Raw genomic sequence first — 27,917 nt, 5'->3', positions numbered from 1 at the left:
ATGCAGAGTGATTGCACATAGGGAGGAGAGTGGTGTAAGCGGAGATGGCTGTGGTTAACTGGAAAGACTTCCTGGAGGAGCTGGATGCTGGGAAAACAGGCAGAATCCACCCAGGGCCCTTCTGACCAAGGTCAATGCTCTTGGGGGTTTTCTAGGCAGTGGCCTGAACTCAGGGTTCAAATCCTACCTCTGCCCTTCCTTGTATCATCTGAAGCAATTAGCTTCACCTCTTTGAGCCTCAGTCCTCTCAAAAGGGCATCTGTGTGAGGATCAATATGTCAATGTTTAGTATAGTTTGGGCACAGAGTAGATGCTCATTTAAGTAATTTTAAAATATTTTTAATATTTTACTCAGTGCTGGGTCCAGTGCCCGGCACTGAAATACAAAGGTGAATAAAGCCCAGCCACTTCCCAGTTTAGGGAGAGACAAGTTTCCCAGGAAGATACTGATGAACTGGTTAAGCCACAGGTCTGACCCAAGGCAGACATCTCAGGCTTCTCAGGGAAGCAGCACTATTTGACCTGTTGGACTAGTGGAAAACTTCTTCTTCCCAGCATAGGCAATCCATCAGACCAGAGGGTGTGAGGGGCTGGTCACCCTGGAAACCTGACCCAGCCCAGCAGCACACCCTGGGCCACCCCATAGGACCAGACTGTGCCTTCTACCTGCTTTCTGAGGGTCAGTACTGACCCCAGCTCAGTTGGAAGATCTGTTTGGCAGAACTGAGCCTTCACAGTTTGGGGCTTTTTCTTGTCATTCTAGGACCTAGGAGGGAACTTTTGAAATCTTCTGCCCACACCCTGAACGGCCTGCATACGGGGCTCGGGATCCTCAAAGCCCTGGAGGGGAGAGAGGCAGCAAACTCACCGTTCCCTGTGACCACATTCCGGCCTCCTGAGCACTGCATGTGTTGAACCTCCCCGCTAGACTACAATCCTTTTCTTTCAAGTCTAACCATCAAGATTTTCCCCATATTTCAAGGCCTAGTTCAAGCTCATGTGCTTTCAGGAAGCATTCCCCGACTCCTCTGTAAAATCAACCTCCAGACTCCTTTCTCTGTCTGTTCCCTGGGGAACAGCACTGTGTTCAAGCAGAGAGGTCAAGAGCCTGTAGGTTAGAGTTAATGCAAAGTGAAAGCGCTGGGTGGAGAGAGGAGGCTGGACAGGCTGGGCGGGGCCTGATTGGGACGAAGCTGAAACACCATTGGCTGCATCTCCCTGCAGTTGGGAGCGATGGAGAGTTCTTGACAGAGAGAGGGGCCTGGTGAAGTTGGCAATTGAAGAGATTTCACTTTCCACAGTAAATGGTGGGGTGGGGTGGAGGAACACTGGGGGCCTAGAGGTAAGGTGATTAGTTACAGGAGGCAATTAGAGGAGTTTCATCAGTTTCCCCAAATATGGGGCTGTAGAAAAGTTTATGTCAGATTTTTACAAAGGGAGTTTTGTAACAATATAGATTCTGAGGCCGTTTTCCCAGAGATTCTGTTTCAATGGATCTGGATGGGGCTGGAACCTGTGCTTTTAGAAGATGCCCCAGGACATTTCAATGGAGTGAGGGTGGACTATTCAATAATGATGTCAGGACAACTGACTAGCTACATTGAAAAGACACTAAGCTTTATCTCTACCTCACTCCTTACACAAAAATAAATGCCAGATGGAGCCAAGATAGAAATGGAAAGGAAAGGAGGGAGGGGAAGGATGGAAGGAGGAACAGAGGGGTGGAGGGACAGAGAGAGGGAAGAAAAAATTAAATCATAAAGGGACTAGAAGAAAAGTGGGCGACATTCTAAAAAATAATCTTGGACACGAAACCTAAAAGTCATAAAAGGAAAGATTGATGATGCATTTGGCCACATAGAAACAAAATTTTTCTGTTCAGCAAAGTTAAAGATTAATAATAAATAGAGAAATATTTGCAGTTCATAGAGAAAGGATTAATATCCCCAGTATCGAAAGAGTTTGTATAAACAAATAAATATATAATTCATTAGAAACATATGCAAAGGATATGAAAAATAATTCCCTGAATGAAATAGTCGTTTGATAAGCTTATGCACAGTTCTAAGCCTTGTTCTAGAGAACAAGAAATACAGATTTAAAAAATAATAAGGTATCTCTGTGGTAAGCAGACTAATGATTACCAAAGATGTCCACATCCTAATCCCTGGAACCTGTGAATGTGTTGCCTTTCATGACAGAAGGAACTTTGTAGATGAGATTAAATCAAGGATGTGGAGGTGGGAAGATTATTCCAGATTATCCAGGTGGGGACCAACATAATCACAAGAGCCCTTATAGGTGAAAGAGAGGCAGAGCAGTCAGTGTTGGAGTGAGTCGATGTGAGAAAGATGTGGTAAGCCACTGCTGGCTTTGAAGGTGGCAGGGGCCAGGAGCCAAGGAGTGCAGGCGACCTCTAGCAGGTGGACAAAAGAAAATGTTGAGGATCACACAACAGAGCTGTGTCAGGGGCTTCCTGCTACAGGTAACTGGGTCCCATGCAGTCAGAGTGACTCCAGGCCTCTCCCACTGCCCTTGCTGGAGGAGACACACAGAGCCTGAGAAACAGGGTAGCCGACGATGGTGAGGAGTCCAGGTGCTCTGCCCCCTGGCTCTCTTCAGGTGCCCTACCTGCCATCCTACCTGCAGCCCAGATCTGTCTTCTCCTGAGGAGCTCCCAGGGAAGCTGAATCAGAGTCAGGCAGTCCCTGCCATTCAGGGGAATTGGCCCCAAACAGAGAATTGGAGGACTCAGGAATTTTCTTCCGTTTGGCCTGAACACCTCCTAGCTGGCTCTCCATGGGCAGATCATGCCTCTCCTCTGGGCCTCAGTATCCTCCCAGAAGCAAATTAAGATGATGGGTACAAAGTGCTGTGAGTCTGAGGACAGGATATTCTCATGCAGTTCATCCATTTGGCTGTAATGGAGGCCAGGATTCAGGCCCCTCTGAGAGCTGTCCTGCCCTGGGCCTCACTGACCAGTCACCATTTCACAGGAACCCAGTGACCAAGAGGTACACTGGAGGCTCCAAAATCTCCAGCCTCAGTAGGAGAACCACCTAGTACAGCTTTCATGGAGGCAGCGGGATGGACCAGCCCATCTGGGAAAGCTGTGTGCCAAGATTGCAATGACTTAATCCATGAGTATCTTCAGTTCTAGCTTGAGCCCTGGGTTGGTATGAAGCATTCAATCTGAAAAGTGTCCCAGGAAGTCAGGTCCATAAGACCTGTCACCACCTGATCACTTGCCTATGCTTTTGTCCCCACTGCTGTTACCACTTGGCCCTGCCCAGCTTGGGAACCAATACCTCTCTTGTCTGGGGGACTTAGAAAGGCTATACCACTAGCTGAGTGGTTCAGCATTGTGTTAGCTTCTTTGGAGGCCCTGCTTTGACCTACAGATTCAACATCTGCTCTCATTTTTCGAGCACCAGGTGTGTACCAGACACAGGCATACCTTGAAGATGTTGTGGGTTTGGTTCCAGACCACCACAGTAAAGCGAGTCACACAAATGTACTGGTTTCCTAGTGCATATAAAAGTTATGTTTACACTATACTGTAGTCTACTAAGTATGCAATAGCATTATGTCTAAAGAAAGCAATGTACATACCTTAATTAAAAAATACTTTATTGCTAAAAAATGCAACCCTCTTCTCAGGCTTTAGTGAGTCATAATCTTTTTGCTGGCGGAGGGTCTTGCCTCAGTGCTGATGGCTGTTGACTGATCAGGGTGGTGATTGCTGAAGGCTGGGGCAGCTGTGGCAGTTTATTAAAATAAGACAACAGTGCAGTTTGCCGCATTAATTGACTGCTTCCTTTCATGAACAGTTTCTCTGTAGCGTGCAATGCTGTTTGGTAACAATTTACCCTCAGTAGAACTTATTTCAAAATTGGAGTCAATCCTCTCAGACCCTGCTGCTGCTTTATCAACTAAGTTTATGTAATATTCTAAGTCTTTTGCCATTGTTTCACAAAATCTTTTCGATTTTGTCTTCACAAAATCTTCACTAAGAGTAGATTCCATCTCAAGAAACCACTTTCTTTACTCATCCCTAGGAAGCAACTCCTCATCTGTTAAAATTTTATCATGAGATTGCAGCAATTCAGTCACATCTTCAGGCTTCACTTTTAATTCTCTTGCTCTTTCTACCACATCTGCAGTTACTTCCTCCACTAAAGTCTTAAACCTCTCAAAGCCATCCATGAGGGTTGGAATCAACTTCTTCCAAACTCCTATTAACATTGATACTTCGACCTCTTCCCATGAAATCACACATGTTCTTAATGGTATTATAATGGTGAATGCTTTCCAGAAGGTTTTCAATTTACTTTGCCCAGATCCATCAGAGGAATCACTGTCTATGGCAGCTATAGCCTTATGAGATATATTTCTTAAATAACAAGACTTGAAAGTTGAAATTACTCCTTGACCTATGGACTGGAGAATGGATGCTGTGTTACCGGCATGAAAACAAGATTAATCTTGAACATCTCCATCAGAGCTCTTGGGTGACCAGGTGCATTGTCAATGAGCAGTAATAGTTCGGAAGGAATCTTTTTTTCTGAGCAGTAAATCTCAACACCGGGCTTAAAATATTCAGTAAACCATGTTGTAAACAGATGTGCTGTCGTCTAGGCTTTGTTGTTCCATTTATAGAGCCCAGGCAGAGTAAGATTCAGCATAATCCTTAAGAACCCTGGGGTTTTTCAGAATAGGTAAATGAGCATTGGCTTCAACTTGAAGTCACCAGCTGCACTGACCCCTAACAAGAGAGTCAGCCTGTCCTTTGAAGCTTTGCAGCCAGGCACTGACTTCTCCTCTTCAGCTATGAAAGTCCTAGATGGCATCTTCTTCCAAATAAGGCTGTTTCATCTATATTGAAAATCTGTTGTTTAGTGTTGCCACCATAATGAATTATCTTAGCTAGATCTTCTGGATGACTTGCTGCAGCTTCTACATCAGCACTCGCTGCTTCACCTTGCACTTTGATGTTATGGAGACGGCTTCTTTCCTTAGACCTCTGCTAACGTCAACATTTTCTTCTGTAGCTTCCTCACCTCTCTCAGCCTTCATAGAATTGAAGAGAGTTAGGGCCTTGCCCTGGATTAGGCTTCAGTTTAAGGGAATATTATGGCTGGTTTGATCTTCTATCCAGACCACTCAAACTTTCTCCTTATCAGCAGTAAGCTGTTTCGCTTTCTTATTCGTGTTTTCACTGAAGTAGCTCTTTTAATTTCCTTCAAGAACTCTTCCTTTGCAGTCACAGCTTGGCTAACTCTTTGGCACAAGAAGCCTAGCTTTTGACCTATCTCAGCTTTCAACTGAGATGCCTTTCAATGCCTTCCTCACTAAGCTTAATCATTTCTACCTTTTGATTTAAAGTGAGAGACGTGTGACTATTCCTGTCACTTGAACACTTAAGAGGCCACTGTAGGGCTATTAATTGGCCTAATTTCAACATTGTTGTTGTCTCAGGGGATAAGGAGGCCCAAAAAGAGGGAGAGAGACGGTGAATGGCCTGTTGGGACAGTCAGAAAGAACACACAGAACTCTTATCCATTAAGTCTGCCATCTTATACGGGCATGGTTCATGGAGCCACAAAACAATTGCAGTAGTAACATCAAAGATCATTGATCACAGATCATCATAACAAATGTAATAATAATAAAAAAGTTTGAAATATTATGAGAACTACTAAAATGTGACACATAGACAGGAAGTGAGCAAATGGTGTTGGAAAAATGGCGCTGATAGACTTGCTCGATGCAGGGTTGCCACAAACCTTCAATTTGTAAAAACTGCATTATCTGCAAAGTGCAGTAAAGCGAGGCACAGTTAAATGAGTTATGCCTGTACTTTCTATACGTGATAATCACACTGAGTGCTCACAACAGCCTGCGGCCTAAAAGCAGCAGAGCCAGGATTGCCATCCAGGCCAGTGCTCTTTCCACAAGGCCAGGGCAGCCCCTCAAACAGAAAGACTTCCCCTGATAACAGTGATGGCCATTATTTCTTGACTGTTTACTACATTCCAGGAGGTACTATACTAAGCATTGCATATGAATTAACTCAATTTAAACCACATGTGGTACTTTTATTGTCCCCATTTTATAGGTAGGGAGACTGAGGCTTAGAGAGGTTCCCAACATTTCCAGTTAGGAGGTGGAGAAGCCAGGATTCAAACACAAGCTGAGTTGCAAAGCTGCCTTTGGGATCGCATGCTGCGTTGCCCTGTGTGTGGGCTTGGTGACCAGACACCTGCCCCTTCGCAAGAGCCCATCATGTCCTTTAGGCCTGGACCCCGGTCTGTGTTGCTGCATTTCCCTGTATCCCAATGTTCCCAGGCCTGGGCTCTGTCAAGCTCTTATTAGACTCCCCAGGACTAATATTGCACTGCAACCGCCTGTGTGAGTTAGTGTGTTTGTTTGACTGCTCTAAAAGGGACCGAGTAGATGTGGCTTAAGACGAGCTAGACGGTGTCGTTCTCTCATGGGGGCAGGTGACTCTGCTTCACGCCGTCCCTGGAGGTCAGGTTCCCTTCCATGTGGTCAGAGTTGGCTTACCACCACTACTACTTCCATGTTCCTTCCTGAGAAAATGAGGACGTGGAGGGCAGACACCTTTCTTTCTGGCCATGACCTACGAGCTACATCTGTTGGCCAGAGCTAGTTGCAAGGGAAGCTGGTAGATACAGTCCAGCTGGGTGACCACAGATCCAGCTGATACTCCGGGGCTTCAATTACGAAAGGAAAGGGGAGCGGCTAGTGGGAGACATTTTCAGTCTCTGCCACGTTCCCCATTCCCAGCCAGAGCCCCACCATTGGCCTTGGCCACTCTCTGTCCAGACTTCCTTCGGTGGCTCTCTGATGACCTCTTCCGTTAGTCTCCAGACCCACATCTTCACACTCACCCTCTTGCCACCAGCTGAGCCCCCAGCCACTTTTACTTTTCTTTGCAGCAAAAGAATTCTGCCCCATCTTGTACACACACACACACACACACACACACACACACACACACACAGTGTCACACACAGAGATTCTCAGAAGGGACACTGGTTTTGGTGTTGGGTCCTTAAATAAAAACACGTTCTGTTTGCCTCCTGTCCAGCCTGTGGCCTTCTGTGCTGGGTTTCAGCTTTTGAAAATAAGGGGAAGGCTTGCTTTCCTGGTGTTTTTTTTTTGTTTTTTTTTTTATAGCTACTTTATTTATTTATTTATTATTTATTTTTGGCTGTGTTGGGTCTTCGGTTCGTGCGAGGGCTTTCTCTAGTTGCGGCAAGCGGGGGCCACTCTTTATCGCGGTGCGGGGACCGCTGTTCATCGCGGTGCGCGGGCCCTTCACTATCGCGGCCCCTCCCGTTGCGGGTCACAGGCTCCAGACGCGCAGGCTCAGTAGTTGTGGCTCACGGGCCCAGCTGCTCCGTGGCATGTGGGATCTTCCCAGACCAGAGCTCGAACCCGTGTCCCCTGCATTAACAGGCAGGTTCTCAACCACTGCGCCACCAGGGAAGCCCATTTCCTGGTGTTTTTAACATCGGTATGTTTTATTATTTAGGGTCAGTAAAATTTTGACCAGATGTTGGCATATTGGGGTGCACGCATGCATGTATATGTGTAACTAAATTATAAGAACTTTATGCCCCAAGTCTGGGGCAGATTGACCTAATAGCCCCTGGACATCAGGCTCCTGTCCCTGTCTTGCCTCAGTCTTCTCTAACTTGGCTGGTGACCCAAGCTCCCTAGTCTAGAGCCTGTGCAGATTCAAGTTGGCCCCCTGCCAGGACTGGTGGAATTGACCACCTGACAGAGCCCACCTCCCACCTCCCCTTTGGGAGCCCTCTGGGCGTCCACTCTGGGCTATGGCCACGTTGTCCCTGCACCTTGGATACGAAAGTGGTTTCCAGTTTGGTTTCAGAGCTTCAGGCCCCCTTGCCTCGGCCCTGTTGGCTCCTCCCTCACTTCCCACTCCCCTGAGGCCTTTGTGACTCCAGCCCCAGCACCCTGCTCTCTTCCTTGTTGGGTTGTCCTAATAGCTAGGCCTATGGAAGCTTCTGGAAGTGGGAGCCAAGTTGTCTGATATGCTAGCCAACTGGATCTTGAAACTCAGGTTCTCTTCATGGTTCTAAGCTGGCTTCTAAGCCAGAACTCTGAAGGCTGTGGCCTCAGAGGCAGGCAATGTGGACCCCAGAGCCATTCTGCCACCATCAGCAGAGGACATCCATCCTCCCTCTGGCCTGAGGCTCAGGCCCCTGTTGGCCCAGCTTCTGGGCCCTGTCAAGAAAACCCTCTACCTCTGACCTCATGTCACTGGTGACTTTTACAGGTGTGCTCACCAGTTCTCTGCAGAGGCAGCTTTTTCTTCTGTTACTTCAAGTTTATATTAAAACTTTACACACACCTTCAGAAGCACAGAAGATAGAAAAGAGCCATTTTCTTAGTGTCACTTGGTCACAGTGATTGGAAACAGTCCTTCTAAAGGGATTAAAGAGTTAAGTAAACAAGTGATGATGCCAGTGTGAACTGTAATCCATTCCAAGGCTGAAGCCTTCTTAGCCCTCCTAGGTTTGCCCCAGGTCTGCACCCAGTCCTGCTGCCCCCTCCCATTGCCTCTCGTATGAAGGACCCTTGGCCTGTCATGAGGTGTGGAGCAGGGCAGCAGAGAGCACTGGCCCAGGAGCCCGGGGACCTGTGTGGCCTGAAATAGTCATTGCCCCCTGCAGCTCAGGTGCCCTCTATGCAGAACGAAGGGGTGGGCCTTTCGGCTCTCGGGCCTCACTGACCCACTCCTTCTGGGTCGCCGATGGTGCTGACATGTCCTGGCTGCTCCTGCCCCAGAGGGTGCTGGCAGGAGGGGCCTCTTGGGAAGAGCCCCGAGCCCGGCTCACAGGTGCAGCCTGGATGCTGACCCCAGGCAGGTGGTGCTGGCCCAGTGAGTCACCTGATGACACAATAGCCACCTGTCTCCCTCATCCATCCCACCCCTCCTACCTGGCCTGGGACTCTCCAAGCCCCAGCCTCTGGGCACTTCCCCACCTGCCCCTGGAGAGCCTGTGGCTCGGTGAAGGGAGAACCACAGGACTCGACGATGTAGAGTCCTCCTTGGCCAACTAACCCCCACCCAGACTGATCGTTCACCACCCAGTCATGTGGAGGGTCCCTTCCATCCACTGGAAGAAGCAAAGCTTGCCACTAGCTAGTATTTTGGGGGTGCTTTGAGATCCTTGCATGAAAGGATCACTAGAAATAGTAGGTAGCGTCAACCCTTTATTATCTATACAGAGCACCCAGGGGCCTCCCCCTCCACGCCCCCCCTACAGGTACAGCCAAGCCCGGGAGTTGCAGACCAGTCCGGAGCACAGTTCTGCATCTACACGGCAGATGCTGGCTGCCTCATCTGACTTTTCCATGACTCAGCACTTCTGCCCACATTAGCTTGGATAAATGAGGCCTGGGGGTAATGCCACCAGGATGGACTCCCCAACCTCAGTCTGCTCCCCATTTCTCCTGTCCGGCAGCCACAGTGAGGTTAGGACATACGTTGAAAGGCCCCCTTGATTGTTAAGCCTCTGGACGCCCACTGATGCTCATTGCCAGGGATACAGCCACGTCCTGTAGCGCCAAGCCGGTACCTCCATAGAACAGGGAGCCATAGACTGCAGTGCCCATTGTGCCACAGTGGTCCTAGGGGGCATTTATTCGCCGAGGTGGAGATGAGCCCTGGCCAGGGGGTGGGAGGCAGAGGGTGGTCTGCCTCAGCTACCATCACCGTGCAATTTTTAGGGAAAATCACATCATCCTGCTAGGCCTCAGTCTCCTAATCTGTCAAGTGAGGGGATGAGACTAGGCAACCAGTCTCTAGGAATCCACAGGAGACCATGGTGTCATTTCAGTCCTCACAGCAAAGACCAAAAGTTTGTACCAGACCCCCAGAGATGGTACTTGTGCCTGGTTTGGGTCACAAGGTAAATATTGACTGTAAGGGTAGCCATTTGTTCTGATTTGCCTGGGACAGCCCTGGTTTATTGCTGTTGCTCCTCCATAATTATTAGTTGTACCTCTTTCCCTCTCAAAAGTGTCCTAGTTTGGATGATATCTTACATGGCCACCCTATTGACAGTAATATGATGAAATGAGATTTCCCTGCTTTGGGAGAATGCTCTCTGCCGGAGTCAAAGGAGGGCTTTGACTGCTCAAAGAATAGCCTTGGCTGAGTTGTGACCTTCCATTGACAAAAATCAATCACTGCATTTGCTTGGAGGGATGTCATTTGAAGACATAGGTGATCTCATGCATCATTCACTGCCCCTGTCTGAAGTACCACATGAAAAAGTTCTTTTCAATCAATCCTCTGCTTCCTGCAAGGAACTTATATATTTCTTCCTCTCTGGATATAAAGACCCTGTAATGGACCATATCTCTCTTTTCTCCTTGACTGCCAGGAATCTCAGATATAAGTGTATAGCTGAACTATAGAAGCACCGTAAGCCGTTATGATTGTTATACCAATATTCTTTCCATCCCACCAATCCTGACCTCCTGCCTTATTTACATTTTCCTTTGTTCTGATTTGTTATTCTTATTTACAACTTTCTTATATTATTTATAGCTTGTCATTCTTTTAAAAATATTTATAAAATTTTGTTATAGTTACATTGAAGTCTCTATAGAACCAAGATGGAAAGGAAACAAAAAAGGAATAAATTTATAGAATATAATTTTTAGTTAGTTATTGAACTACCTGCCATTCCATGGCATGTCACTATGTCCGAGGTCCTGCCATTTGAGCGAAAATTATTTGAGTCTTTCAGACTTGTTAATTTTCTGAGCACTCTGCGAAAGTAGAAGAAGGAAACTTTTCAACACTGCATCAGCAAACACCCAATGAAAATAAAGGTGAGGTCATGAAGGGAGCCTGAGATCAGGATGCCAGGGGCAGAGCAAGCCTGCAGGAGAGGGAAGAAGGCTGCAGAGACACGGTCACCGCCCCCCCAGACCCTCGCCCAGGGGACAGACACCTGCAAGGTGACTGGGGAATAAAATCTGGCCGTGGGGAGCCTGAGTTCAAGTGCTGGCCCTGCCTCTTAGGAACATAGGACCTTAGCAGGCCACCCTCCCTCTGCAGTCCTTAGTTTTGTCCACTGGAAAGTAAGGTGGCTGGTGAGACAAAGTTCACAGTGACTTCCAGCTTTGAAATTCTCACCATGCTCCTGGGGAGAGTGGCTCTGCCATGCCCTTGGAGCCCAGGAAGCCTAGGCTGCCTGACTTCTGGCTGGCCCTGGCAGGGCACACACACTTGGGGCTCTGCTCTGATCAGCTTTGCCCCTCAGTTTGGCAAGGACCCCCATTCTGAACTACTTCCAGGGTATCCCTGGGGCACTGACTGGACAAGGAAAGGTTGAACACCTGGAGGAAACTTCCAGAATGACCCTCCAGCTATTGCTTGGCAGATCTGGTGGTCACGCTGTGTTAGACTGTGAGCTCCCACAGGCTGGGGCAGTGGTTTTAGCTTTTCTATGAAACACTGGTTTGGGAGGTGGGTTAGCAAGGGTTAGCAAAGCCATGAATGATGCCCTTCCTGGACACCCTCAGAACCCAGGGCCAGAGAGAAATACTAACCCGAGAACAGTCCCCCTCTTAGAAAGCTCATCTCCAAATAACCCACCGGCCCCAAATCTTGCACCAGCCATGGGACTGGCCGGGATTCATCCTACAGCATCCACATACATGTTCATGTTGGACCCCACTGCAGCCCGAGATGCAGTTGAGGCAGGAATTGCTGTTATCCCATTTCATAGATGAGGCAACTGAGGCTTAGGGAACTGAAACCCACTTGGAGTCACTCTCTGAGCAGGGACTGGAGCCCAAGCCTCCCATCGCTAAGTGCCCTGAGGTTCCCAGAGCGCCCCCTGCCTCCTGCTCCCAACGCTCCACACAGCCACGGTCCTCAGAACCACAGTGGGCATCACTGAGAATGCAGACAAGGGAGGTACGAGCAGTGCTTCAATGCACAGAGCCTGGAGCTCTGGGTTCGGGTCGGGTCTCCCTGGTTGACCTGTAGGGATCTCACCAGGTCGGAGCTGCCTGAGCTATGGATGAGTCACAGTAACTCTCTCTTCTCTTCTCTTCTATTTCTGTGTGTGTTTCTGTGTGTGTGCTCTTGTCAAGTAGAAGAGCGTGACTTCCCCTCCGCGGCCGTTCATCTCCAACACGGGACAAAAGAGGAGAAGAGGCGGGACGGAGCTGCCCGCGGCGTCCAGCGTGGCTTCTCTCGTGCGGGGACCAGGGATGCCTGGACCATGCACACAGCTGTCTCCAGCCGTCAGCGGTTCACATAGCACACAGGGGACTTGTGGGGGGCCACTTGCCACTGCCAACTGAAACAATACAATGGCAACACTGACATCCTTCATGACGTTTCCACGACAGACATTCAGGCAGAAAGTGCTGGCGCGTTTTCTGTCTGCAAAGTAGAGGGCCATGCCTCACTGACGTGAACAGTCTGGGCCCTGATGACCTGCTCTGAGTCCACTTGCACCCAGTGACACTTGCAAAAAAACTCCCAAAACCATCTTGGGTTTGGCTTCCACAGCTCTTGACCAATGTGCCCCAAGCCAGACGCCTCCTTGGGACGCTTGGATTATTCGTAAATGCGGCCTGCCCCGACCTTCCCTGAATAGCATCTGAAGTCCCGTGGAGGTCATGGATCCTGAACAAAGTGTCAAGGGCACCAAGAAGGCTGAGGGAAGTCCCCGGAAGCGGCTGACCAAAGGAGAGGCCATTCAGACCAGTGTCTCATCCAGCGCCCCGTACCCAGGCAGTGGCACGGCTGCCACCCAAGAGGGCCCCTTCCAAGAGCTCCTAGCCCCACAGCCCTTCCCAGGCCCCTCATCGGTTCTTAGGGAAGGCTCTCAGGAGAAAACAGGCCAGCCGCAGAATCCCCCCAAGAGGTCCTCCATCGAAGCCTCGGTCCACATCTCGCAGATTCCGCAGCACCCTCTGACACCAGCATTCATGTCGCCCGGCAAACCCGAGCATCTCCTGGAGGGGTCCACGTGGCAGCTGGTTGACCCCATGAGACCCGGCCCCTCAGGCTCTTTCGTGAGCCCTGGGCTCCATCCTCAGAGCCAACTCCTGCCTTCCCATGCTTCCGTCATTCCTCCCGAGGACCTGCCTGGCATCCCCAAAGTCTTTGTGCCCCGTCCCTCGCAGGTCTCCTTGAAGCCCACAGAAGAGGCACACAAGAAAGAGAGGAAACCACAGAAGCCGGGCAAGTACATATGCCAATACTGCAGCCGCCCCTGTGCCAAGCCCAGCGTGCTCCAGAAACACATCCGCTCGCACACGGGTGAGAGGCCCTACCCCTGTGGCCCCTGCGGCTTCTCCTTCAAGACCAAGAGCAACCTCTACAAGCACAGGAAGTCCCATGCCCACCGCATCAAAGCCGGCCTGGCCTCGGGAATGGGTGGAGAGATGTACCCCCCAGGGCTGGAGATGGAGAGGATCCCTGGGGAAGAGTTTGAGGAGCCCACTGAGGGGGAAAGCACAGATTCGGAAGAGGAAACAGGCAGCACGTCCACTCACCCCGCAGAGCTGTCCCCGAGGCCCAAGCACCCCCTCCTGTCCAGTGGTTTGTACAGCTCTGGGAGCCAGGGTTCCAGCCACGAACGCTGTTCCTTGTCCCAGTGCAGCTCAGCCCCGTCGCTCGAAGACCCTGCCCCCTTCGCAGAGGCCTCATCCGAACACCCCCTGAGCCATAAACCCGAAGACACCCACACGATAAAGCAGAAGCTGGCCCTCCGCTTGAGCGAGAGGAAGAAGGTGATCGACGAGCAGGCGTTCCTGAGCCCGGGCAGCAAAGGCAGCACCGAATCTGGGTATTTCTCGCGCTCCGAGAGCGCCGAGCAGCAGGTCAGCCCCCCAAACACCAACGCCAGGTCCTACGCCGAGATCATCTTCGGCAAGTGCGGGCGGATCGGGCAGCGGACCGCCATGCTGACGTCCACCTCCACGCAGCCCCTCCTGCCCCTGCCCACCGAAGACAAGCCCAGCCTGGTGCCTCTGTCTGTGCCCCGGACGCAGGTGATCGAGCACATCACCAAGCTCATCACCATCAACGAGGCCGTGGTGGACACCAGCGAGATAGACAGCGTGAAGCCCAGGAGGAGCTCCCTGTCACGGCGGAGCAGCATGGAGTCGCCCAAATCCAGCCTCTACCGGGAGCCCCTGTCCTCCCACAGCGAGAAAACGAAGCCCGAACAATCACTGCTGAGCCTCCAGCACCCGCCCAGCACCACCCCCCCTGTGCCTCTGCTGAGAAGCCACTCAATGCCTTCTGCCACCTGCACCCTCAGTACCCCCCCACACACCTTCCGAGGCAGCTACTCCTTCGACGACCACGTCGCCGACTCGGAAGCCCTGAGCCGCAGCAGTCAACTGTTTACCTCCCACCCCCGGATGCTCAAGCGTCAGCCGGCCATCGAACTACCTTTGGGCGGGGAGTACAGTTCCGAGGAGGCGGGGCCGAGCAGCAAAGAGGCAGCCTCCAAACCCGCAGATGAACCGGAACCCAGGGAAAGCGACCTCACCAAAAAGACCAAGAAGGGTTTGAAAACGAAAGGGGTGATCTATGAATGTAACATATGTGGTGCTCGGTACAAGAAAAGGGACAACTACGAAGCGCATAAAAAGTACTACTGCTCGGAGCTGCAGATGGCAAAGCCCGTCACCGCAGGTGCTCACGCGTCTCCGGAAGCTGAAAAGAGCCAGGCGGAGCACGAGCCCTGGTCCCAGATGATGCATTACAAACTGGGGAGCACCTTGGAGCTCACTCCACTGAGGAAGAGGAGGAAAGAGAAGAGCCTCGGGGACGAGGAGGAGCCACCCGCCTTTGAGTCCACAGAGAGTCAGTTCAGCAGCCCCGGGCCATCTGAGGCTGCTCGGAACCTTCCCTTGGAATCCACCAAGTCACCAGCAGAGCCGAGTAAGTCAGTGCCCTCCCTGGAGGGATCCGCCGGCTTCCAGCCAAGGACTCCCAAGCCAGGGTCCAGTTCAGAATCAGGGAAGGAGAGGAGAACCACGTCCAAAGAAATTTCTGTCATCCAGCACACCAGCTCCTTTGAGAAATCCGACTCTCTGGAGCAGCCCAGCGGCTTGGAAGGGGAAGACAAGTCTGCGGCCCCGTTCTCATCACCCCCGCCCGCCCCGCATGGACGCTCGGCTCACTCCCTGCAGCCCAGGTTGGTCCGTCAGCCCAACATTCAGGTTCCCGAGATCCTGGTGACCGAGGAGCCCAACCGGCCAGACACAGAGCCGGAGCCGCCCCCTAAGGAGCCCGAGAAGACGGAGGAGTTCCAGTGGCCCCAGCGCAGCCAGACACTTGCCCAGCTCCCAGCAGAGAAGCTGCCACCCAAGAAGAAGAGACTGCGCCTGGCGGAGATGGCCCAGTCATCCGGGGAGTCCAGCTTCGAGTCCTCCATGCCTCTGTCTCGCAGCCCGAGCCAGGAGAGCAGTGTCTCTCTGAGCGGGTCCAGCCGCTCCGCCTCCTTCGAGAGGGACGACCACGGAAAAGCCGAGGCTGCCGGGCCCTCGTCCGACACACGCTCCAAACCCTTGGGCACCCACATGCTAACTGTCCCCAGCCACCACCCGCACACCCGCGAGATGCGGAGGTCAGCCTCAGAGCAGAGCCCCAATGTTTCCCACTCCACCCATATGACCGAGACACGCAGCAAATCCTTCGACTACGGCAGCTTGTCCTTGACAGGCCCTTCTGCACCAGCCCCAGCAGCTCCAGCGGCCCCAGCAGCCTCAGCGGCCCCACCAGAGAGAAGAAAATGCTTTTTGGTGAGACAGGCCTCTCTGAGCAGGCCTCCCGAAACCGAGCCAGAGGCCACCCACAAGGGAAGACAGGAGAGTGAGGAACCAAAGCCCTCATCCAGTAAATCTTTGGCCAAAAGCCCATTGCCCCCGATTTCCTCTGCAGCCACCTCACACAGCGGGCACCCGGGAGGCAAGAGCCAGGTGCAGGACAGACCCGCGCTGGGGGCCACTCCACCCTACACAGAAGCACTGCAGGTGTTCCCCCACCCCATTGCTCAGCTCCCCTTGCAGGAGAAGCCGTACCTGCCCCCGCCCGTCTCCCTTTTCTCCTTCCAGCACCTCCTACAGCATGAGCCAGGGCAGTCTTCAGAGTTCTTCTCCACCCAGGCCATGTCCAGCCTGCTCTCCACACCGTACTCCATGCCCCCGCTTCCTCCCTCCTTATTTCAAGCCCCCCCACTTCCTCTCCAACCGACTGTTCTGCACCCAGGCCAACTCCACCTCCCCCAGCTCATGCCTCACCCAGCCAACATCCCCTTCCGGCAGCCCCCTTCGTTTCTCCCCATGCCTTACCCTGCCTCCTCAGCACTTTCTTCTGGGTTTTTCCTGCCTCTGCAATCCCAGTTCGCCCTTCAGCTCCCTGGTGATGTGGAAAGCCATGTACCCCAGATCAAAACCAGCCTGGCCACACTGGCAACGGGAACCCCTGGCCTCTCCCCCAGCACAGAGTACAGCAGTGACATCCAGCTGCCCCCCGCGGCTCTCCCATCCACCTGCTCAGCACCCACGTCAGCCCCTCCGCTGGCCCTGCCTGCCTGTCCAGACACCATGGTGTCTCTGGTTGTGCCTGTCCGCATCCAGACCAACATGCCGTCCTATGGGAGCGCCATGTACACCACTCTTTCCCAGATCCTGGTCACCCAGTCCCAGGGCAGCTCAGCAACTGTGGCTCTTCCCAAGTTTGAGGAGCCCTCATGCAAGGAGACGACTGTGTGTGGGGCAGATGTGTACGAGGTTGGGCCCAGACCGGCTGGGGTAAGTGAAGAGCAAAGCAGAGGTTTCCCGACTCCATACCTGAGAGTGCCTGTGACATTACCTGAAAGAAAAGGCACTTCCCTGTCATCAGAGAGTGTCTTGAGCCTGGAGGGGAGTTCATCAACAGTGGGAGGAAGCAAACGTGTCCTTTCACCAGCTGGCAGCCTTGAACTTACCATGGAAACCCAGCAGCAAAAAAGAGTAAAGGAAGAGGAGGCTTCCAAGGCAGATGAAAAACTCGAGCTGGTGAAACCATGCAGTGTGGTGCTTAGCGGCACCGAGGATAGCAAGAGACTAGAGAAGTCCCACTTGGGCAGCCAGGGCCAGGGCAGGAGGGAAGTAGAAACACTGTCCAGCTTGTCCTCAGATCCATCCGACCCAAAGGAAATTCCTCCCCTTCCTCAGCCCTCATTGCCCCGTGTGACAACCCCGGGCTCAGAGGCTTTGAAGGAATATGCCCAGCCGTCTGGTAAACCTCACCGAAGAGGGTTGCTCCCACTGAGTGTGAAGAAAGAAGATTCCAAGGAACAACCTGACCTCCCTCCACTGGCACCTCTCAGCTCACAGCCTCTGTCAGAAACGTCCCCCAGGCCAGCCAAGTTGCAAGAAGGTACGGACTCAAAGAAGGTACTGCAGTTCCCCAGCCTCCACACGACCACTAATGTCAGTTGGTGCTATTTAAACTACATTAAGCCAAATCACATCCAGCATGCAGATAGGAGGTCCTCTGTTTACGCTGGTTGGTGCATAAGTTTGTACAACCCCAACCTTCCGGGGGTTTCCACTAAAGCTGCTTTGTCCCTCCTGAGGTCTAAGCAGAAGGTGAGCAAAGAGACATACACCATGGCCACAGCTCCGCATCCTGAGACAGGAAGGCTTGTACCATCCAGCTCCCGCAAGCCCCGCATGACAGAGGTGAGTTCAGCCTTGTTTTTCTTCTCCCCACTGATTTTAAAAGTCTTTGCTGAGCTTTTAAAGCCACATTGTCCTCAAGTTCCATTTGCAAAATGAGAGCCAACTGAGTGGGCAGATTTCCTCTCTATCAGCTGTGACTGATCACCTTATCTATTGGGTTTCTTTGTCAGTGTCCCTCATATCATTGGACTAGATACATTTCAATAAAGTGAGCTTTAAAGTGATCCACTTTCCCATTAGCTTCTATTGAGAAATCAAAGACACAATCTCAGCCAAAAGACAGTTGGAAAACTGCCACTCCAACATACATTTCTCCCTTATCTGGTTAGTCTTTTCCTATTCTCCACATCTACCATTTCTGTTCTCTGGTGCCACTTGAAATCTTCCCATTGTCAGAGAGTCTAGAATTTGATGCAAATGACTCCTGAAATATTCCTTCTTTCTTTTCTGTGAGTAGGAGAGCAAATAGAGCTTGGCTGCAGTATCCCTCTTTACCAGTAGGTGGCAAGGTCACAGCTTGACTCATCTATGCTAGTGGTAGCACACAGCCCCGACTAAGGGCTCATGTTTACTCCTCCATTGCCTCTGACTTGAGGCTGCATCAGGAGGCATAAAATGAACTGATCCCTGCAAGTTCAGGAAGATTGACATTTGATAATTCCAGGTTTGCTTCATACCAGTGACACCTCCGTATCCTGACAAGGCCAGCGTAAGGATTTAGGCCATGATGTGCTATGCTGACTTGATATTTGTGGAATAACACTTGGTCTTATTGGTTGAGTAGCCTCACTGTGCCAGGCATTGCTCTGTGCCCATGAATCCAGTTGATGCTCATCTCCACCTGTGAGGTAGCAGTGTCATCTTCATTCTGTAGATGAGGGAACTGAGGGTCAGAGGGTGAGAGAGGTCCAGGTCACATGGCAAATATTTGGCAAACCCAGAATTTGAACCCAAACCTGTCTGACTCCAGAGAGTCTATTTTTCTTCTTTCAATTATTTGAGGAAAGAAAACCTTAAAAGTGACTGCAAATTTAGAGATGTTCATTAGTGTGTCTTCGGACCAGATTCTTTGACCAAATAAGTCCCCTAAATTCCTATTGTAGATAAATGAACAAAACTATGTTCGATAACTTCTCCTATATTTGTATCCTGCTCTTTTATTGAGTGACTTTTGTGCATTGAATTTGTCCTTAGCTCTACTTGATATTCTTCACCAAACTGTTTCCCAAATTTATTCTCTAAATATCCTTGTCAGTCTACAGACATCCTTAACTGAGGTTTCCACTTTCGCCATAAACATCATGACTGATTTTCTCTCCAGTGTCTCTTACTGGCGATGGCTACTCCCAAGATGCTGTTGTAATTATATTCACACTTAGAACTTATAGTGCACTTACTATGTACCAGGTACTGTGCTCAGTGTTACTTTTATCCTCACAACCACCTTGACAGGGTTCTATATCACTATATGATTGATAAAGAGACTAAAGCATAAAGAAGTCCGGTAACTTGCACAAGGCCCCACACACAGTAAATATCCTGGCTTCAAAACTAGATCTCACTCCAAAGTTCTTTTGGATGCTCAGGACTGCTCCTCTGTTTTAATGATTGAACACTGAAAGGTGGTTTAAGAAAAACAAAGAGTTAATTTGGCTTAACTGGGTTTGACAATCATTTGTTTAAAATGCTGCTTTCCTAAAATGAGCTGAACCGTGCACACTTTTTCCTGGAATATTCCGTTTGATTCACTGGCATGTTGCCTACCAGAAGCTCACCAGTCTGGTCCGTTAATGTAACTGCATGGCCCACTGATTGATGCCTTTCTATAATTACACCTCTCTCTGGTCTCAGCTTGCGTATCTCCAGTGACTGGGCACTCACCACCTCTTAGTACAACCCAGCCCATCTTGGGACAGTGCTTTAAGAAAGTTCCCTATTATACTGAGCTGACATTTGTCATCCCATAGCTTCCATTCCCTGTTAGTAGCTCTGAAAAGGCCCTTTGGGCTATATCAGCATTTCAAAGCTCTTCCTAACCATCTTTGTGCAGGTCTATGCCACCCAGTCAGGTTTGAGTTTGGCCACACACATTTTTTTTCAATTTAAACCCTGGAGAAACCCAAGCTTATACAAGAGTTCACTTTGCAGCCACATTTCATCCCCCAGGTTTCTCCTTCCTTTTTTCTCTTTGGGGATCATTTTGACAACCACATGCACTATTGCAAAGAGATTAAGAGCAAGGGCTTCAGTGCCAAGTTGCCCGAATTTGAATCCCACTACCTCACTTACTAATTGACCTTGGGCCAATTACTTAACCTCTCTGAACCTTGGTTTCCTCATCGATAAAATAGAGACAATAATAATACTTGGCTCATAGGACTGTAGAGGTAATTAAATGAGTTAAAATATGCAAAGTGTGTTTAGAACAGTGGCTGGCACATTGGCACTTGATCATCATTATCTGCAGTTATTCACATTATTATCATTAAAAGCTAAAGTGGATCCCTGGTCCGCTGCTCAATTCCAACAGTGTTTCCTGGTAGAGTGGCTCCTGCCACCAAAACCAGCCTCCTCTAGCTTGGCCCTGACATCACAGCTGGTTGTGAGACAGAAGTCACTCATCAGCCTGGGGGAGGCCTCTTGGTCCTTCCATGGATGGCCCAGATGGCAGGCTGAGATGGAAGTGAAAACAGCATGCTCTGGAAATCCCTGGGTATTGCATAAAATCACCTGCCTTCTGCCAAAGCAACAGTCCATAGCCTCACTTGGTTTCCACTCCCCATCTCCAATTCTGAAGAGATTTTTTTTGGGGGGGGGGGGTCACTGAATCATAGAAGTTGACCCTGGAATGAATCTCCAAGATGGTCTAATCCCCTCAGACTCTGAGGCCCAGAGAGGTGAAGTAATTCACCCAAGGGTGGCTCAGCATGCAGTGGCCTATGTGGTGCTAGAACTCAGATTCCCTGATTCCCAACCAGCTACCTTTCTGCTGAGCCCCAGCCCATCCTTGTAGGGGCAGGTGTGGTGACTGGCACAGGGACTTCTGTCCTTAGATTGTCCCAGCACCGGGAGACAAGGTTGCTCCTCCTGCCGGCTATCAACAGTGCAGTTCCTCATGACCTTAATGACAGTGGCATGAAGTAGGATAAGAATCTCACTGCTGGCCCCAGCCCCCAGCCCAGCATCGCCGCTCCCTATTAAAGGGTGCACCCACCCCTGCCACCATCAGAGGATCTAGGGGACGTGTTATCCAGCCAGCTGTCACCACCGAGGCCCTTATCTCTTGAAGAGAACAGGTTCCCTGAGATACACGCCCACCAGGCCCATGCCCATCAGTGGGCGGCACAGCTTCTCTGCGTCCGGCTCTGGGGCGGGGGACTCGGGGGGTGCTATTGGTCAGGGCCTTCAGGAGACCTGCGTTCTGCTCCCAGCAATGCCCTTAACTTGCTGCGTGACCTTGACTTTCTCATCTATAAAAGAAAATTGGGCTGGTTAATCTCCAAAGGTGGAGGCTTCATTTATGTATTCAGCATTCCTCAAATGCCTTCTCTGAGGCTGGTGTGACCGAGGAGACCAAGATGAGGACCTGTCCCCAGAAACCCCTAGACTAGTGTGAAAAAGAGAGCAAACGCAGCTGTCATGGGAAGGCCTGGTCTTCCCCTGAAAAAGACCTGGTCCGAGTCCCAGTTCTGACTTCACCTCTCTGAGGATCCGTTTCCCTCCTTCTGTAACGTGGGGCTAATAGCACCTCTTCACTGGGTAGAGGGAGGATGAAGTGTAGGTGTGCGATGCCATCAAAGGCATCATTCCGTGACCACCCGTTAACCAGCCATGATTTTGTCATTCCTGCGGTGGGCCAGGTTCGCCTCCCTTCGCTGGTTTCCCCGGAAGGCCAGAAAGAGATAGCTAGAGTGGAGAAGGAAGAGGAGAAGCGAGGGAAGCCGGAGGAGGACGCTCCTGCCTCCAAGAGAGGGGAGCCGGCGAGGATCAAAATCTTCGAAGGAGGGTAAGAATCACCTTTGGTTTGCAATGTCTGCTTCCCATGCAGTAAGAGCTCGCGCCCGCCCGAGGGCTGGGGGTGGTGTCATCTGCGTTCAGAGGTGGTGAGCATCTCAACGGGCAGGGCTGTGCCCACAGGAGCCCTGGGCTTCCGGCCTTCCAGGAGGTGCCATCTTTGTGGGACTCGCTGACCACCTCTGCTAAGGAATGCGGGCTCCTTGGTTGGGGGTGGGGTACGCCAGGTATGTGCTGGGGACTGGAGCCGCCTGGGTCTTCCCCCAGCCTCTCTTTCCTCACATGCTGGCTGGGTTCCTAGACCCCGCATTGGGATTGATAGTGATTCTCCCAGGTCCTGTCCGGACTGCTGTTAACCTTGGTGTATGTTCCCCAAAAGTCACCTCTGTCCTGCCTAAGCAGCCACCATGGCAGGCCTGGTGTCCCACAGGGGCACTCGGGCTCTGCTGACAAGGCTGTTTACAGGGCTGATAGCGCACTGCACATACCAGCTGTGTACACCGGTCTCTGTTCTGACTGGCCGGAGTCCAGGACTCATTGGTTGGTAAATATTTAGAATAATACTCCTGGTTTTTCACCGTCGGTGCTTTGTCTTTGTAAACCTAATGATAGAAACATCTCAGAACTCTCAACTGTGGGGCTCCCCGGGCTCCAGCAGGCTGCCTGGTTTCAGACCTGCTTTGTGGAAGTGTTGTGCAAGCTGTGTTCTTTGTGACCACGTGTGTGCTTCTTGGGACGTGGGTGTCTGTACGCAGGTCCCGTGGTGTCTGTCTCAGGGTCCTGTGTCTGTGTCCCCAGTGTGATCAATGCAGCCCTCGTCCTACCCAGTCCTGAATGATAACAGCACGGAGGAAAACCTACCTCCCAAGGAGGATGGTCCCCATGAGCCCCAGCCAACACCGAATGTTATGGGACCTACGATTCTCCAGCACCTGCAGGTGCCTAACTCACAAGGTCAAAGTGGGAGGTGCTGGATTCCTCTGTAGCGCTGGGAGAGCAGACACTACCCAGCTCCCCAAGGCCACCAGTGGGCATCCTCCGGTGGCACTGACCAGCAGGGGCTCTCAGGAGAGGGAGTGTTTGGAAACTGAACTTGGGGGGTTGGCTTGTCATAGTGACAGGGAGGGGATCAGGGAGGGCAAACATCCTGCAGTGGCAGGGACACGTCCCCCGGGGGGGAGAAATATCCTTTTCAGAGTTCCAGTAACTGCTCCACTGAGAAACACTAGACCAGAGGTTTTTCGAAATATTTACCCTCCTTCCATCTGGGGACTGACGGGTATCCTCTTCTGCTACTTGGTTAGAGCGCCCCCGTGTGTCTCTGTGTTCTCACATCATTGGGGTCCTCCAAAGGCCACATAAGACTTCATCCTGGGATTGGTGCATCGGTCACAGCCTTCTCCCAGCAGTTTCAAGGACCATCTGTGGGGCCCCAGGGGGAGGCTGAGTGTTAGCGGCCATGAAGGAGGGGGTTTGCTTCTGCCCTGAGAGGCAACTGTCCCCAGACTGGAGATCTGGTTCCAGGCGGCTCCCTGCTGCCCTCATTTCCCCCCGGGAAGCCTGAGCCCCGAAAAGGGCAGTTGGCAGGAGCCTCTCCCCACCCCAGTTAGTTCAGAGCTTCAGCCACCGGAGTCTCTGCCACACGGTCTACCTTCAGCTGAAAGGTGAAGGCCACACCTGAGTCCCCTTCTCCTCTTCCTACAGCCTAGGCAGGGGTCCTCACTGTAACCTACCCCCACCGTCCCACCCAGGTCATCATTTAATCCTACCTGCTCTGTTCAGAATCTCCCTCTCTTCCCAGGTCCAGCATCCCTGCCCCCGAGCAGCTCTCCCACTTACCTGTTCCACTCAGACAATCCCCTCACCTCTCCAGCTCTGCTTCCCATCTGTAAAAGGCGATAATTACATACTTTGTGGATGGTCAGGGGATCCTGTTGCCACCCCGTGTAAAGGCTGCAGTTCATGGTGCTGACAAATGGGCATCGGAGCATTTTTTCACCACTGTGTCCATCGCTTTTATCCCCTCCAGGATAATCTCACTCTGTCTGTCAGCTGCGAAGAACGTCATCCTCACTCTCTCTACTTGTCACATCTAATTTGAGCGCTTTGGTGGGGGGGTTATGTAATGCCGCCGGTCAGGTCATCTTCTCCTGCAGCCCCGCTGTCCCATCTGGGCCCCCGCTGTACCTCCCACCCTCCCTTCTGGTGACCCCTCAACATTTACAGCTCTCTTGGGGCTGGTGGCACCCCCAGGAGCGTTTGCAAATGTGGGCATGAGAGTTTGGGTTGTCACAGAACTGGGGGCACCTCTGGCAGTTCATGGACAGGGCTGGGTATGTGACCATCCTATCACCGACCACAGAACCACTTGTCCCACCCAAAATGCCAAGGGTGCCCCCCACCCAGAAACACTGAATAGACCCTTCAGGCACACCCACCTGAGGTCACCAGGGCTTTGCCTTTGGCCCATTTCTTCCTTCCTTCCTTCCTCCCTCCCTCCCTCCCCTCCCCTCCCCCCTCCCTTTTTTTCTTTCTTTCTTTTGTGTTTTTTTTTTAACACAGCAAGTATTTGTACTTCACTCCCTATACCTGTTTGACAAGGGTCTGCAATGGGGTTCTGTTCCTGGGAGTCACTCAGAGATCCAGGCCAGCCAAGGCCAAGAGGGTAAGATGGGACAGTGGTGCCTTGTGCACTGACTCTTCAGGCTTCCACCCAGAAGCTTCTGCTCCCATCTCATCTGCCAGAGCAAACCGCAGGCCTCACCCAGCTCCCTGAGAGTGGGGAAGCACAGCCCTGCCATGCACAGGGGAGGACCAGGGCTCTTTGGTAGACAGCACTGACTACTCCAGAGGATTTACCATACATCTGCAACTTGTTGTTTCTACTCAGTGATGTTCTGAGATGTGGTCAGGTTGATCCATATAGATCTCATTCATGGCCGTGAGTCAAGAGACCAGACAGCAAGAGTAGATGCTGGATGAGTCCAACAGGCAGGAGTCTTCTCATCGCTAGTCTCCTTACTATTCTTCTTGACGTCCAACCAGCAGTTGATCAATCACTCAATCCATCCAGGAGGAGCTATTTATTCAGTGCCTTATGGGTGCTCTGTGCCAGAAGATGCCCAGAGCCAAGGGGGTAAACTGTGGTTCTCCTCTCAAGGAGCTTGGTTCAGGTGCAGCACAAGGCCCAGTGCTGAGGTGTGGACCCCCAATATTTAGATGATCACAGCAGGCAAGGACTCCCGAGGCTGGAGTAGCCAGAGATGGCTTCCTGGAGGGGGAGGGCTAGGCCTGGAGGGTGCATGAGACTGGGACAGGCAGAGAGGAATGGTGGGTCGGTCGGCAGTCTGGGTATAATGGTGACTTACGCACCTGGTCAGTCAGACTAGTTTCTTCTGGCCTTGAGTGGTCTCCCTGGTCGCCGTCATCCACCTCCTTGGCTTCAAACCTCACTGTGCCAAGGACACTAAATGTGAGTCTCCAACTAGGACCTCACTCCTGAACTATAGACCATTGCTTCTGATGCCTCACAGGCACCTCTGCCTGGGAGACTAGGGCACCTCGAACTCAGCATGCATTGGACCAAGCCCTCCAATTGCCACCAACGACATCTCCTTCCACATCCGGAGCCCAGATGATGCGCCCAGCCCTTCACACTCAAAATCTTAGTGTCATCTTGGACACCTTCTTGTCCCCCAACCCTCCCCCTTCCAATTAGTCCCCAAAGTCTGGTGTCCACACCAAGTGGTCCGTGACTCAGAGGTGGTCTCTCTGCACTCCCTGTACCACAGCTCTTACCCTCCTCTCTCCAGGCCCCCATGTTGGTGCTATTGGGTGTCTTTGATCATGGTTCTGCCTGTGTCACACCTCTGCTCCAGAGCCTTCTGTGGCCGCCTTACCTGCCAGATCCAGTTGCAACTCAGGCTGGTCTTCCCGGCCCCACAGTCTCACTCACCCCTGTTGTGCTTCACCTTCTGTGCCTGCTGGGCTCTGCCCATTGCCAAATCCTAACCACCTCCAAAGGGCGGTACTCAGCCCTCTCCTCTAACTAACCTCTCAGATACCTCCATACTCCCTAGTTCTCTGCGTTACTTCTGGAATAACAATGGTACTGAAATCCATTCCTGTCTCCCCTGCAAGTCCCCTCTTGGCTTGGGTCCCAGGGCCATGCTTTGTCCACGCTATACATGCGTTCCTATTTACCGCATTGATTTCCGGCACCCAGCCCCCGCCCTGCATTCCCCGTCCCTTCCACACCCGAACGCAGTCTACATCTTCCAGGCAGCCTCCGGGAGTGCCCATCAAGAGCATGTTGACTTTCTCACCCAGCATCCCTGCATTTGCCTTGGTTGTTTTAGAAGGGCTCCTTTGTTACGAGAATGTTGATTTTACACCTACAAAGTTATGCGGTTCATTGAGGGTAATGCCTGTGTTGTCCTAACTCAAGTTCACTTGTTGCAAGGAAAGGTGAGAGCTCAGCCCAAAGGGCTGGTGTGGAAGAAGAGGCTAGAATGGATAGGAGCTACCTGGATGCCATAAGTGATCATCCAGGCCCAGCTGGGGGTGGGGGTGGGGGAGGGGTCGGTGCTTAGGCCTGAAGGGAATGATGAGATCAGAGGGTGAAACCATGGAGGCCAGCCCCAGCTGGGGTGGTGAGTCCTCAGAAAGGTGGCCATTGTCAAGGGGCTAGGGGTGGGCTGGGTTTAGAGAGGCAGCCCAGCCTGAACTTGGAACTGGAATACAGGGCAGGGGACAGAAGCCCAGCTGTGGGCTGGGCCAGTGAGTGTGGGTATGGTGACTCACAGGCATGGGGCTGTCCGGGGCTGCCTCCCAAGCCCTTCAGGCCTTCAGTAGAAGGCATCCACGCCAGACCCTGCCACCGCCAATGGCAGGACTCAGCCATTGAGGGAGGACCATCTGTGCTCCTGTCCAAGGGTACTGACCCCCATCTCTTCCCAGCTCTCCAGTCCCGCCCAATACATCCCTCCAGCCACTGCCTCTCTCCTAGTCCGTTCAATTCAGCACATCCAAACTTAAAGTTTCCCACCTTAAAAACATTCCTTTTACTAAAGGGCTTATTCGCCAGATTTTTCTGTTTCCCTCAAAAAGAAAACTCCGGAAAGCGATGACTATACTTGCTCACGTCTCGTCTTTCCTCCCATCCTCTCTCAGACTCATGCCAGTGGGGCGCTGGTCTCATCACACTTCAAAGGCTGCACTTATCAAGGTCAACAGTGACCTCCAATGCTGAAGAATTCCGTGGTCAGTTCTCATTTCTCTTCTTTCCTGACCTGCTGGCAGCATTTGACACAGGTGACCCCTCCACCCTCCTCGAAACACTTTGTCCCCTGGTTTCCAGGCGGCCATCTTTCTTGACCCTCCTCTTCTTTGCCAGCAGCACTTTCTCGTCATCTTTGGTGATTTCCCACCATCTCCTGATCTCTAAACATTAGGGCCCCCAGGGCTCAGCCCCTGGGCTTCCCCTTTTCTCTGTGTAAACTCACTCCCAAGGTGGCTCTGTGTACCATCTATAGGCTGATGACTCCCAGACTCGCATTTCCCGCCGGACTTCTCCTCGCGGCTCCGTGTCAGGTCTCAGCCATCTGTGTGATGGTCACCTGGGCATCCGATGAACTCATCCTTAGAACACAGCACAGCAGATGCTGAAGAACCACTGTGACTCCTGGGGCTCTTGGTATATTTGTTAAAGAAATTATTTTGAAAGTTTGCTTAATTTGGTACAGTTCCACTTGAAGGAGTTATATTTTTAACAGGTGTGCTTTTCTATCTCATGTATTTTCATTTCTAATAGCTGAATTTATTTTTACTGAGGTCTGAGAGTTTATGCAGTATATCCACATGTGGTTTATTGTGTACCTATATTTTTAAAAGCAAGCACGTGTGCGCACGCATATGTGTGTGTGTATTTATGAAATAGTAGCTTGGAGAGAATAGTTTTAATTTTAAAAAATTTAAAGTTTGTTTGCTAATAATTTTTCACAAACCCATTTCTTCTTGGACTTTGAAACCTAAAAGTGCAGCATATTTTCTATCCTAAATTTCTAAATTTCTACTCTGTGTAGCCCCATCTTACTGTGAACTCCAGATTAAGGATGTTGTTGAATTAT

The 27,917-nt window shown here is 51.4% G+C and overlaps 1 protein-coding gene across 2 annotated transcripts in view; it reads left to right on the top strand.

The window, feature by feature from the left end:
- Positions 1-27,917, top strand: part of HIVEP3 (HIVEP zinc finger 3) — a 99,195-nt gene that overhangs the window by 28,260 nt on the left and 43,018 nt on the right. For both annotated transcript variants that reach the window (XM_059919977.1, XM_059919973.1), the window contains exons 2-3: positions 12,175-17,775; positions 21,636-21,781. In XM_059919977.1, the coding sequence (XP_059775960.1) occupies positions 12,706-17,775; positions 21,636-21,781 (5,216 nt within the window). In that variant the 5' untranslated portion in view covers positions 12,175-12,705. The remainder of the gene's footprint in view (positions 1-12,174; positions 17,776-21,635; positions 21,782-27,917) is intronic.

This window comes from Balaenoptera ricei, chromosome 1 (genome assembly GCF_028023285.1).
Source record: "Balaenoptera ricei isolate mBalRic1 chromosome 1, mBalRic1.hap2, whole genome shotgun sequence".
Classification (NCBI taxonomy): Eukaryota; Metazoa; Chordata; class Mammalia; order Artiodactyla; family Balaenopteridae; genus Balaenoptera; species Balaenoptera ricei.
The sequence above is the reverse complement of the archived record's forward strand: the minus strand, read 5'-3'. Positions and strand labels throughout refer to the sequence as shown.